The 14051-nt window shown below is 40.7% G+C and overlaps 1 protein-coding gene across 2 annotated transcripts in view; it reads right to left on the bottom strand.

The window, feature by feature from the left end:
* LOC140993987 (focal adhesion kinase 1-like) overlaps window positions 1-14051 on the bottom strand; it is a 62333-nt gene that overhangs the window by 12892 nt on the left and 35390 nt on the right. For both annotated transcript variants that reach the window (XM_073463554.1, XM_073463553.1), the window contains 14 exons: window positions 13672-13789; window positions 13555-13585; window positions 12252-12316; window positions 9755-9772; window positions 6882-6938; window positions 3667-3764; window positions 3458-3542; window positions 3253-3353; window positions 2994-3109; window positions 2501-2601; window positions 2059-2148; window positions 1742-1946; window positions 1448-1559; window positions 1250-1324 (listed from right to left, as the gene is read on the bottom strand). In XM_073463554.1, coding sequence (XP_073319655.1) covers window positions 1250-1324; window positions 1448-1559; window positions 1742-1946; window positions 2059-2148; window positions 2501-2601; window positions 2994-3109; window positions 3253-3353; window positions 3458-3542; window positions 3667-3764; window positions 6882-6938; window positions 9755-9772; window positions 12252-12316; window positions 13555-13585; window positions 13672-13789 — 1272 coding nt within the window. The remainder of the gene's footprint in view (window positions 1-1249; window positions 1325-1447; window positions 1560-1741; window positions 1947-2058; window positions 2149-2500; window positions 2602-2993; window positions 3110-3252; window positions 3354-3457; window positions 3543-3666; window positions 3765-6881; window positions 6939-9754; window positions 9773-12251; window positions 12317-13554; window positions 13586-13671; window positions 13790-14051) is intronic.

Here is a 14051-nt window from a genome sequence, read left to right as displayed (position 1 = left end):
AGCTACTTATTGACATAAGAGCCGTAGAGTGGCTTTGATTTGTGTGTGTGTGCCTGTGTGTGTCTGTGTGTGTGTGTGTGTGTGTCTTTCAGAACTACAGGAAATGCCTGCTGTCTGCTCGGTTTATGAGGAGAGGAATAACTGCACTGAAAGGCTCTCTCATTTTCTCCGCCTTCACATTTCTCTTCTGACTCTGACACGCGTCTGCTGACAGTCTGTATTGTGAGACTCAGCACAGAGTTTGACCTTCATCGTGATGACAGTGTTTGATAACTAAATGGATGATTTATGCAATCTGACAGGATATGATTTCAATATTGTAGTGAGAAGATTTTCTGCTACGTTTTTAAGGTTTGTTATTAATGCATCTTTCTTGATTCAGCACTTTTTCTAAACCTTTACTTCTTCAAAACATTTAAGGAGTTTTGTGCTTATTGCCAAGCTGACCAGCCTCCAACACTGATCTTAGCATTAAACATAGTAGAAAAGTGGAAAGGGCAGGTCTCAATACAACATTTGTATTTTGACTTTTGTTTAACATTACGGCCTCTAGGTGTCTCTCTTCTCAGCTGTCAGCTGATATTATGCAATATGTTTGTGGAAAAGAGGGAAAAATAGCTTTGTGCAGAGCTTGCACTGCACAGCTAGAGGGCAACTCACAAAAACAAGTGTTCGTGAATTTGAACACACACAACCTATAAAAATACTTGATCAATATATATTTTTCTCAAGTAATAGTTTGCTATTTATTCCTGATACTGTAGATCAGCTACAGACTGTTTGTTCTTTAAGATTCCCGTAAGAATTTATTAATATTAAGAGTAACAATAAGATTGTAGCAGTCCAGTTGTTTGACTTGCTATTTTTCTTTGTTTGATTTTCCCTCATGACTAATCACAGGGGATTCAGAGCACCTGTGCACAGGTGGGGAGACTGACTCCTGATTTGAGGAGTGGAAGCAGCTTGGGGTGTTTCCCTCCCAGCCAATCAGGGTGTGACGACACCCTGTTTGAAAGGCTTAAGAGAGGTGGGAAATGGCACACCAATGGCTCTCACCCTCATACTGAATCTTTATCTACAGCTGCAGAAAGCTGCTGCTGCCGCCACCTCAAACCTCTGCTGCTGTAGCCACGGCGGATGAAAAAGGAACAGAGGAGCACAGTTTTCTCACTCTGGCAGTCATTTGTTTGTGTTTTTTTCTGTATGTGTGTGTTTGTTTGTGTGTATTCTCTGTGTTTGTTTGCTGTACCGAGAAGTGGTTGAGTTGCGGGCTGGAGAAGAAGCCTTCACTGGAACGAGGACTGGGGTAACCTGGTCTACTGGGCTACAGGCAGAAAGAAAACAGGTTGTTTCTTTTTTATCAGCTATAACAAACACATGTGCTGGAACACAACAAAATAATCAAAGAGAAGTGTCTTAATAAGACAGTCAGACAGTGTTATCTTACTTTAGGCGGTGCTTCGTCAGACCCTCCAGAGTCCCAGGACACGGTGACTTGTCTCCTCATCTCCATTCGAAGTCTCTCCTCTTGTTGCATCTTCTCTTCCTCCAGTATGGTGCTACACAAGTTACACACAAAGGACTCTTTTCATCAAGTGGTTTACTTCTTCATATTAATAGGCGGACAGACGTGTAGGAAGAAGAAATCTGTTAATGTAGATTCATCAAACTATAACAAAGTATTGGAAGAAGTGCTCCTCCTTGTCTTTGTCGTATATTAGGCAACAAAACCTTTTCTTACCTGAGCTGTGTTTTGAGCTCCGTGAATCGCGGCCGCTTGCTGGGGTCATACGACCAACACTTGGTCATCAAACTGTAGAGGGTGGGCGGGCACTGAGGAGGCATAGCCAATCGCTCACCGTTCTCTATCCTGCCGATCACGTCGTTGTTCTTGACGCCCTGGAAAGGCTTGATGCCGTACATCAAGATCTCCCACATACACACACCTGCAGAGAGACAAGGAACGAACAGACAGTTGTTGACAGAAACACAAATGTCAGACACGGACACTCTCGATAAGAGAGCGTGTTGATGATTGAGCAAATTGTCTTGACTCACCAAACATCCAGACATCACTGGCAGAGGTGAATCTTCTGAAGTTGATCGATTCAGGAGCCATCCATTTGATAGGAAGTTTACCTTTAGAAGCTGGTACAAAGATTAAAAAAGAAACATTAAAATTACCTCTAAATTAAACATTAAATGTGTAACTCTGTAATTTGAAAAAGACTCAGAGGGTCATAGAATGGAAGAAGACACTGTTTTCATAACAAGCAAACTTGTGCAAGAAAAACTGCAGTACCTGATGCAACCTTGTGATGGTGGTAAAGTACTAACAACCAGAAGAGGTGGGGACACACTCTTAACTAGAAATGTTACTGGGACAACAAACTGGTCTCAGGTCTTGGATGCACTTTAAATATTAGTGAATCCATGTTCTGTGTCATAACATACTACGAAGCTGTGTGTGTGTTTCTATATTGGTTTTGTGTATCATTACCTTTGTAGTATGAACTGTCCTCCATGTATCGTGACAGACCAAAGTCTCCAAGCATCACACAGTCGACTGAAGAGACCAACACATTGCGAGCTGCGATGTCCCTGTAAGAAAAAAAAAAAAAAAGGTTGTCATTAAGCCTGAAACACAGGTGTTATTAGTCATTTCTCAGATGCAAAACATCTATCAAAGAGCAACACTGTCTGAAAACAACTCCGTATGCACTGTGTCCTTTCATTACTGAGAAATCTCAAACTGCTGAGTGTTTCTTGTAAAGTTAATGAATTGAATGTTTTCAAACACAGCATCTTTTCCTAAAAAAGCAACATGACATCATCCTCCTTATTTATTTTCATTTAACATTAGAAATACAAACTATTTAAACCACCCTGGTTAACAAGTTTTGATAATAATGTGAATACAGTACATGCGATCTTACAGAATACCCACAATTATTCTTCAGTCAATCGCTGTAATCTCTCATGTGTTTGTGTACCTGTGTACAAAGCGTTTACTCTCCAGATAAGCCAGTGCTGTGCTGAGCTGGTAGGCGAACAGAATGAGTGTGGCCAAATCCAAACTGTACTTCCTCACCTGAAGGAACGAACGCAACTGTAGACAGAGAAAGATGGTCAGAAGGACAGGGATAAGGTCATGACAGAGACACATTTTACCGTCATGACCTACACTCAACGGTTTCGTTTGTATACTAACAAGAAGTGACACACACTCAAACCCCGCAGCCTCATTCCTACCTCTCCGAGAGTACACAGATCCATGATGATCCACACTGGGTTTTCTGTGATCACTCCGATCAGCTTAACGATGTGAGGGTGGTCGAACTGACGCATCGTCACTGTGAGGGAAACAAACACACACTCGTCAACACACTCGTCATGTGAGTCACGGTTTGCTAATATGTCAAGTTAACAGACACAAAACAAGACAGTGTGGTCTTACATGCTTCTTGTAGGAACTTTTCTCTGACGCTGTCTGACGTACAGTTCTTGCAGGTCTTAATGGCGACATGCAGAGCTGGTTTGTCCTGCAGAACACACAGCAAGTCAAATTAGCAGATATCAGAGTCACTTTAGTTTTCTGTGACTTAAAAGTGACGACCATCTTGTATCCCATTTCTTTAAAACTTATTTGTGTGTATTTTGACATACCGGGCTGTTGTAGACTCCTTGGTGTACATCTCCAAACTGGCCCTCTCCTATGCAGCGGCCCAACTCTATCCGGTCCCTCTGGATCTCATAATCCCGCGCTGAGAGAGAGGAAGAGAAACGAAAAGACAGAAACAAGTGGAAAGAGTGAGGTATGCTCATTTACCTGCTGTTCTTCATACACTGGAAAGACTGTACCCCATCACATTTGACATGCCTCGGACCAAATTGGATAGGGCTTACCAGGACAAGACAATTTAGATGGTATCAGGTGATTGCTTTAATCACAGAAAAGCACATAAAAGATACTTTTAAGACACTTGGAAATTATTTTTAACTTTTCGGGCAGTCAAATTATCGTCCTTTTGGTAAACCGCACCCATTGGCAAATCAGATTAGACTGAAACAAACCATTAACAACATACAAAAATACAATTTAAGCCAGGTTTGTACATACATATTATATTATATCACCTTCCCCCTGACACCTCTACTTTAACATGCACACACACAAATATACAAGACACCAACATACAGCAAACACATCTGACAGCAAAATGTAAGGACCATAAAAATCTGTTTACATGCACACCACAGTCTATTATCATTCCTGACACAAAGGGGGATACAGGGAAACATATAAACGAGCTGCTCTGATTAAGGTCATTAATTGAGATAAAACCCTGGAGTGCTCTGTGCATGTAAACATCAAGAGCCTATTTGATAAAAAACTTGATTTAAGAAGAATCACTGTGTACTCACAGTAATCTTTTATATTCAGTGAGCAGTTGTTTCTGCAACTGACATCCACATGCTTTGACATTTTACATTGACATTTACGTGTTATCAATATTTCCGCCTTGTTGAAAAGGTCATTTCCTCAGAAGTGCATTAATGTCAGCTGCCAACCAACTGCAGTAAAAAATAGACTAAATGCTGAGTTCAAGAGATTTATGTAGGACACTGACCATCAGGAACTAATCCTGTAAAGGTTTACTTTTCTGCTGGGCTGAACATAGATCGAATGTTTGACTCAACCAACAGATAAACAGTAAAATCACAAATTCTGACAGCGTAACCAAAACACATTCCACTACAAGGAAATGTACTGCATTTAATCCACGCAGCAGGAAACTAATAATTGCTTCAACCAAAAAGAGACCACAAATGAAATACGACCATGATAATACATCGTGATTAAGAAATAAAAATCTCATAACCAACATGATGGTGAAATGAGAACCGAGCCAATAAACAACGCAAACACTGTTAGATTGTTTAGCTGCAGAGGATTCTGATTCAATCGTTAATGAAGAAACATGTTGCATTGTTTATGGATTGGCCCTCCCTTTCATTTCCAACAACAGACCCGAATAAACTGCATTCTACAAAACACCAACAACCACAAGTCAACAACAATCTGGATATAAGGCACTTTGTATTTTTCTTTGCCAGCTACGAATGGTGAAGATATCTGGGCCTCATTACAGAAACTTTCTAGTCTGAAATCCTATCTTAACTCAATTTAGGAGCACATTTTGGATTTTTGGTATTATAAAAACATGGTTCAAAACTTTATTTAGATCATTCTTCTTTCTCTTAGGATAGGAATTTAGCCTTTTGGAGAAACTAACACTGATGTTAGCCTGTTGAAGATGTTAATATTGACTTCAGCCAGTTGGAGGAGCTAACACTGATGTTAGCATGTTGGAGAAGATAATATTGATGTTAGCATATTAGAGAAACTTATATTGACGTTAGCCTGTTGGAGAAGCTAACATCAATGTTAGCCTGTTGGAGAAGCTAATATTGATGTTAGCATATTGGAGAAGCTTATATTGACTTCAGCCTGTTGGAGTAGCTAACACTGATGTTAGCTTGTTGGAGAAGCTAATATTGATATTAGCATATTAGAGAAGCTAACGCTGATGTTAGCCTGTTGTCATGATACAGGCAGTCTTGTGTACATTCTAAACCCAAAGACAGGCATGACGGGACGAGTGCCGATTGACGAATGAGTTTTCAGTCCTAGAATTTTTCATATCTTTGAAACTTATGTTGCCTATGATAGAACATTTTTCTGTTATGAGGCCCCTGTGTTCCCTAACTTTTCAAAAAAGCCACAAAATCGATCGTGTTATTAATGTAACTCAATGTTAGCTTTTAATCAGCAAAGTAACGTGCGGGATCTTTCCCTGCAACCATGCCTGGCAAAGAAAAATATCAACAAAAATGTAAAATCTTTGGGGGAACAGAAGAAGAGAGAGAGAGACAGGGAGTTTTACCTTCAACTACTCCATAGCTCACTGTGTTGGCGATGGGAGAAAGAGGAAGAACGAGAGATGAAGAGAGGGAGAGAGCCAGAGAGCTGCTTTAAGATTGAAAATAACTCAGATAACACACTAACAAACACACACACATACACACACACACTCACACACACACTCACAGACCCATTTCACTCTGAAGCTTCGTTAACAAGCAAGTTACTGAATAAAAAAACTAAGCTTGCTCTGCCACTGGTTAAAAATGTAGGGTTTGCTTTAAAGCTATTACCGTTATACAGCTTCATTTTAAACAGCGTAGACAGTTATGACACGAACACGCACACAAACTCAGACTTGGAAAATATGTCTGTTGAGAGGAAGTCGCAGAAAGAAGAAGACCAAAAAAGCAAAGTGAAAGAGACAAACAAATAAAGCCAGACAGGGAAAGATAGAAAAAGACTGTGGGAGGAAAAGGAGAACACAGTCCAGTTTCAAACTTGACCACGTAATCAAATACATGAGTACTTTGTACTGACCGTAACATCCACATCAAATGTATTGGTACAGAGCAGCACATTCAGTTTTTTTTTCTTCTTACTAACATATGAATGAATTTGACAGATGTAATGTGAGTCCGACCAGCCGGAGTCACACAGTATGAGCTATAGCCTCTCTGGCCTTCAGCTGTTTGTACAAAACCGGCCTGAATTTGATTAGCCGCTACCTAAACCAAATGCGGTTTAATGCAGCTTCTCTGATGTTCCTTGTGCGAGTGTGTTTCTTGGAGAAGATTCACACCACACTCAGCTACTGAGAAGGTCAGGCTTTGACAGAAGAATAACACTGAAACAGTTGTTATATGGTTCTCTTGCCGCGGTGCAACAGAAGCTACTTTAAGTTTGCAGATGTTATTGGCAAAAGAGAAGAATGAATGATTGAAAAATTACTTACTGGAGGGCATGGTGTATGTGTCCTCTTCATCAACTATCTCGGCATAGTCATCAGTCTCTGTAACATTAGAAACACACAAAAGGTGAGGAGGGAGAAAGAGAGAGTAAAAAACACACACACACAGGAACCAAAGTCTAAAATTACACACAAAGGGAAAATCAAGCACAAGTTCACCGTGCGTCCACTGATACCAACAAAACACGTGTGCAGAAAAGAAACAAAGCTGCACCAAAAGAAATAAAGCGTGAAGCTAAACTCTTGAGTTTCGACAACTCCTGCGCAAAGCAACACCCACGTAGCTCCTCTCTCCCTCTCTCTCTGCACACACACACACACACACACACACACATACACACACACACTTGGCGGAGAGTGTCAGCTGAGCATGTGTTGTGCATATCTGTCTGTGTGAGAGCAGCTGGCTGCAGGGAGTTACTGTTGTGGTGGTGGAGGAGAAGAAGGAAAGAAAAAGAGAAGAGGAGAGAGTTCAAGTGAGACGAGTAGAAAATAAAAGGTAGAACAGGAAAGAGTCGGAAGGGATGCAGGAGTAAGAGAGTGGGAGAGGAAGAGAGAGAGAGAAATAGTGGCTGTCATGTAAGCAGATGGTAGCGTTTAGGATCAAATCTGTGCAGAATCACACAGATAGGCAAGCGAGAGACGGGGAGAGGAGAGAGCCAGCGGGGGAAAAGAAAAGGAAAAGATGGACCAAGTCTGTCCCAACCAGATGGCGGTGTTTAAAATAAAATCAGCGTGCAGACTCAGCTGTTGGAAACAAGAGTCAAACATCTGCTGTCCTGAACGCTACCCTCGCAGCTCTGCTCAGGATTTATCAGGCTCTGTGGGAACGTGTCCCTAAACTTATCAGAAATCCTTTTTTCACAAGCCTGTGGTTGCTTTTCCCAAGGAAGTCAGCCATGTATAATAAGCTGGAGAAAACACTACTGGTTAGCCATTTAGTTGTTAATATAAAGCAGGCTAAAATAAAAGCTAAATGATAATGCTGGGTGGTTATTAAGGAAAAGTAAAAGTGTTTTTACTGCTGAGAGAAATAGTTTTGGGAACTACATTTGCTTTCTTACCAAGTGTTAGATATATAAATTGTCGCACATGTGCTCCTAGTTTTAAAATGTAGTCGCACTGTCGCCAAAACTGGTTGCAAAATGCTACTAAATGGTCACAGTCTGCAGGCCTGGTAGCACTTCTGAAGTTCACTGAGTAACATATATAGTTTGTTTATTCTTCAGACAGAGCCATGTCAGCCGAATCCCCGTTTCCAGTCTTTATGCTAAGTTAAGCTAACCAGCTGCTGGCTCCAGCTATATGTTTAAATGGACAGCCATGCGAGAGGTATTACAAGGAAGCAAATAAGTGTCAAACTATTCCCTTTAAAAGGTCCAGTGTGTAGGATTTAGTGGTGTCTAGGGGTGAGATTGCAGATTACAACCAACTAAATACCCCTCCATTCACTCTTCACTTTCAAAAATAAAGGAGAAACAACAGCGGCCACTAAAAACACGACAAACACGAAAGACAGTCTCTAGAGCCAGTGTTTGGTTTGTCCATTCAGGGCTACTGTAGAAAAATGGCGGTGCAACTCTAGGGAGCTGCTCCCCTCTGTAGATATGAAAGGCTCGTTGTACGGTAACAAAAACACAGTTTCAGGTGATATTACACTAAAGAAAACATGGCAGTAGATCCACCTGAATCCTACACACTCAACCTTTAGGGATAGGATGAATGAAATACTAAAGGCTTTGTACTTATACTTGTATTACTACCATTCCTTTAGCAGTACAACAGGGCAGGAGAAGAGGTCGGAAAATGTTTCAGGTTTTAATCAAACAGGCATGACTTTTGCTTTTGCTATGCCATCGCTGTGCATGATTTATGTTCCGCATGAGAGGAAAGGAAAGACTTTAATGTGCCTCTAAAAATATCTCCATATGAGCTGGAATAAGAGCAACAGCTCTGCTTACGCTGCTGCTAAATGTGTTTTATTAGATAAACTCATCATAAAACAACATTGCATTTCAGCAAAACGGTGGTTTTGTCATGGTTTATACGATAAAACACAAAAACCACTTTACTCCTTTTCTTTTAGTTTTATCCAGCCTGGTTAATCAGCGTTCCCACACGTGATTTTTTAATACACATTCGTAAATTTGTTCTGTGAAGTCGATTGTTTTTATTTGCTGCATATTCGCTCCCATGCGGTTTGTTCTAAGTTTGACTGGTATAACTCTTTCTGCTTTCAGTGGAGGGATAATGTGTGTGTTTGAATGTGTGTGTGTGATCTAGTTAGCCCATTATAGCCAGGAATGCACCCGCTCTTGAATCCAGCAAACCTCTCCCAACTTCACTCAGAGTGTTCGCAGTGTTCGTGTGTGCATGAGTGTATGCGAGTACACGTGTGCGTGATGTTGCGTGTGTGTGTGGAGAGAGAGAGAGAGAAGTTTGGAGTAGTTCCCTTAAAGAAAAATACCACTTAATTTCCAAATTCTGCATTTTTTGTGCTGTTTTTGTGGTTAAAAGCAGACATATTTCAAAATTTAGTGGAAAGGCACAAACACACGAACATCTTAAAATCAAAAACGAGACTAAAATAATAAAACCGCTCCGGCTACTGTTGATCTATTCATGTTTCCAATCACTGAAGCATGAGAAACAATCACCAAAAGAAACAGTATATGTACACGATACAGCACATAAACACACAGCGCCATTTTTAAAGACGTAGGAATGCACATATAAACATCGACCCACACACCAACACACACGCTACCCTTTCCCAGGAGGCTGCAGTGTGTTGGTGGAGTGAGGAACTACAAAGACAGAACAACAGAGAGATTGATAAACAACAGCAAAAACTTTACCATCCCCGCTAAGATCTTCTGCAGGGTCCAGGAGAGCATGCAGGAAACGGGACGGCAGAGGAGAAGGGAGAGAGAGAGAGAGAAAGCAGCGAGGAGAGAGAGAAAAGCGGGAGGCAGAGTGGAGAAAAAGAGGGAGAGAGAAGAAAGCGGTTAGAGCATGAAAAGCCTTGAAACAACATGGGAGATGTAGCAGGATCTGCAAAGCCAAACGCTTGTGGTTAAAGTTAGTTAAGATCAAAAATATCTCCAGTAGAAAAGGCAGAGTGAACAACTTTTAATAACGCTGTGCAGTGTGCACACATATGTAAGTGAAATGTATTAATGCAAGAAATGCCAGCATGGTTTCAATGAAGTATGATGTCTGTGTCAAGCTGTAAAAACTTGAGTTGGACAGTTAATGTATGGTTAGCAGGCTGAGGAGTTTAACATGTGGGTGTAATGTAAACAGTGAGCAGGGTGAACACTCGTTGCTTGATGAAAGTTTCACCCAAATCTAGAAAAAAGGCAGATTTTATTCTCTGAGGCAGTTGAACTATAGACTGGATTACTGTGATGGTCTCTGAAGAATCTTAACCCAAACACGTAGGAAAAAACCTCATCCCTCCAGTTTAAAAAGGAAAAGTTGAAGGATATACACTTATTCGCCTTCTTACCAAGACTAAGATGAGAAGGTCAACATCACTTTCATGCTGTATAGTAAATATACAGCATGCAGCCAGTTGAAATGGTGACAAACAGTTAGCCTAGCTTTGTCTGCAGGGAACAAAATCTGCCAACGAGCACCTCTACTGAGCTAAGCTGAACTCCTTCCTGGATGCAGTGTCATACTTATTGTTAAAGCTTTCTTATTTTAATCCATTAGCACTTTGTTATCTTTGTGTTTTAAAAAGGCTTTACAAATAAATCTATTATTACGGGCTCAACCGTCAAGCAGGAGCTCGCAGTAAAATGTCTAAAAGAAGCATGTCCACCCTGCTTGCGTGTCATGTTTGGAGTCTCCAGCAGAAAACGTTTGAATCATTTGTTAAAGTTTGAACAAACCAGCTGCTGTCCAGATCCATGACTTTCTCTGAGCAGTCCTGTGAGCTACTGATGAAGTAGCTCACACTGATGAAGACGTAAGGACATGTTCTGAACAATCACCTCCACCAGGACACATTTGTACACTAAAATAAGATTCTTTCATTTTCAATACCATTTCAATAAAGGAGCTGATTTTTCCAAGCTACAGGACTAAACCCCTGAGCTGGTACTCTTCTTCTTTGACAGGGCAGATAGTTGGTGGTTGATTTCAGACCTTAAAAAATTGAAAAACTTGGCCGCCCTGCTACTAATTAAGCTCTGCCCCTTTGAATTAACTACCATAAAATAACCAAACTGTGACCTCAACAGTAAAGCATGCGCTTAGTTGAGACTCAAGAGAACTGTTTCACTCTGTATTTTAGCATCGACTCCTTCCAGTCAAGTTTTGTTGAATGAAAGTTAGATTTTGTCAGCAGGTACTCTCATAAATAGAAACTGAAAAGACCAAACTATAAACACACAGAAGCCTTTGGTTTTATGGAGCTATCTCTCAGTCAGAATGTACTGCACAATTCAGTCTTTTCCATTTGGTTCCCAGTCTTATTTAAAGAGCACTGGCTTTGGTTATAAGCAGCCACACACAAGCAGTTACTGTGGTTGAAGTGTGTGTGTCTGTGTGTGTGTGTGTAATACTGAATTAGTCAAAGCAACCAGGCAAAGACAGTATAGTAGAAGAGGGCCTCTTAAAATTAGACAAATTGTGATGCAGCAGATAAAAGTGATTAATCCATAAAATCATTTCAATTAATGCTAAAAAAAAAAGGGAACAATCCAAAAATAGCTGACAAAACTTTGAACTTTAACCTTTCTGGGACCAAATTACAACCATCACTCAGTAGTAAAACCCTGAAATAATACTTTTAACATTGTGCAATATTATTTCAGATTTCATCAGTAAGTAACTGAGCCATTTTTGTTCACCCTCTGTGATCATCAAATCAAGCATTTTGTTTCCGCCACATCACAATTTTGCGGACACGCTCCTCCACTAACTGTCCAACGAGAGCCGAGGATACCATTGGGCGGCGAATCTGAACAGAAGACAAAGGGGAGGAGGAAACGCCGTGCCTTGGTTGGCTTAGGAGGCATCGATGTCACTAGGTCTGCAGCCAATCAGGCAGGAAAGAGGACCAGAGAGTGTGAGAGGAAAAACAAAAAACAAAACCCAGAGTGAATGGATGTGAGTACAGACGGAGAGATGTGAGGGAGAGGAGGAAGTAAACATATGAAAGCAGGAACAGAGAGGACGGGATGAGAGAGAGAGGGAGCGGTAGTCCCGACAGAGAGGAAAACAATGAGAAAGAAAAAACAGATGTTGGAGGGAATGGAAAGACTGACAGAAAGACAGCGAGCAAAGAGAGACATCACTCATAAACCAGTCGATTTGCGAGTGAGTGCATGATTTCTATCTTACCTGAGACGGAGATCGCTCTTACTCCACTCCTGACTGCTTCTAGCTTTTTCTCATTATTAGACACTCTAGAGAAGAGGAGAAAACAACACATTAGCAGCAATGACACAACATTGTGGTTAACACTCAGATATGACAAAACAAACATACCTGGGTTAAATCTGAACACTCACAATAGTGATTTTTTAAAGTCAGGTCTCATTGAAAGAGTAGCCTGTTGTAACTGCGTCTGTAAACTAAGCCTCGCTACATTTCCTGTGGTTGCTCTGTCTGTGTCATCTGAGCTCTACTACGATCTTTACATCACAGAGACCACAACCGGCAGAGAAAAAGAGAGAGAGAGAGAGAGACAGTGAGCAATGAGAAACTTTTAGAGTGAGAGACCGAGAGAAAGAGGAGGGGACTACCCGAGTGTTTAAAAACCCTAAGTGGAAAATATTTGGCTCCTAAACTTATCTCCTTATTTGACCAGGGACAGAGGGAGGGAGGAGAAAAAAGAGGGAGAGATTTGAGTTGAAATGACCAAAAGTAAGCAAAATGGTGGTGTTTGAATTTTGATTTGATTGAACTGCTCCAGGCTTCTTACGGTCACAGATAAACAAACGCAATGAACTCCACGTTGCAAAAATAAAATAAAAGGTTTCCTCTGAGGATCTTTTTTAAAGACCCTGCAGAGAACCCTTAAAAAGACAGAAAAGGGATTTGTATTAGGTTGTCCTAGTTTTTCTATTTTTCTTCTAAGAGAAAAAGATGCAGGTTGAATTATGGGTAAATACTTGAAAACCGTTTTGAGGCAGTTTATCTATGGACACATTGAACTACCATCTCAATGTAAGACAACTGGACTACAAATGATGATCAATGTTATCATAGCTTATTCTGTCGATATTTTTACAATAAGCCGTTTAATTGTTCAGTTTTTAAAACGTCAGAAAAAGACGTCAAAATGCCTTAAACTGTGAAACAGGAACTAAAGGTCACTGGCACTGATAGATAATATTGTATAAACAAGAAATTCTCTAAGAGCTGATCATGTCTAACCATCGTTAAAATTGATGCTGCTCTGAAAGTCCCTGTGACTTATTTACTGCCTCTTTTATTTTCAGGACAACATGGGAGTAAAGCATTTCAAGGTACTGAGGAGAAGCACATGTGATCATATGAGCAGAATTATAAGTCCGGGAGCATGGCAAACTTTAACTGTCATAAGTGAGAGACGGATTACAGATTTACTGACTAACAGTTCATAAACTTCAGAAGTGTTAATTCTACTGTAACAAATACAAAGAATGAAACAGGTACTTACTTTGGGATGGAAGGCAGCGCTCTCTCTCCCTCTAGAGGACAATAACACACATCATCAGGATGAATGATGTGAAGCACAAAACACGTATAAGAAACGGTGGGTTGTATGGTTTCATACCTTTCTGAACTCTGACGATGAAGGAATGAGTTTCCATGGAGACGAGGCGACAGTAACCGTCAATCAAGTCGGCCAAGTTCTCCGCCATGGTCAGTGATGCTGTTGTAACTGTGAGAGGCTGCGCATACACATACACATACACACGAATGCACGATCAGAAACACAAAGTAGCAGGCCTGTTACAAAGAACCATTATCTCTAAAGACACACACACACATTACGGCACAGTGGGGGTTTCCAGCTGCTCCTTATGTCAGGGGAAAACTCCTCTGTCTCACAGTATTGTGTGTGTGTGGTGTTTGTGATGTGTGTGTGTGTGTGCGTGCATGTGTGTGGTGTATGTGTGTAAGTAAATCCAATACTATAAAAGCCTATAAAAC

The sequence above is a fragment of the Pagrus major genome, chromosome 3, assembly GCF_040436345.1.
Source record: "Pagrus major chromosome 3, Pma_NU_1.0".
NCBI lineage: Eukaryota > Metazoa > Chordata > Actinopteri > Spariformes > Sparidae > Pagrus > Pagrus major.
Note: the sequence above shows the minus strand (reverse complement) of the source record. Positions and strands in the feature narration are given on the sequence as shown.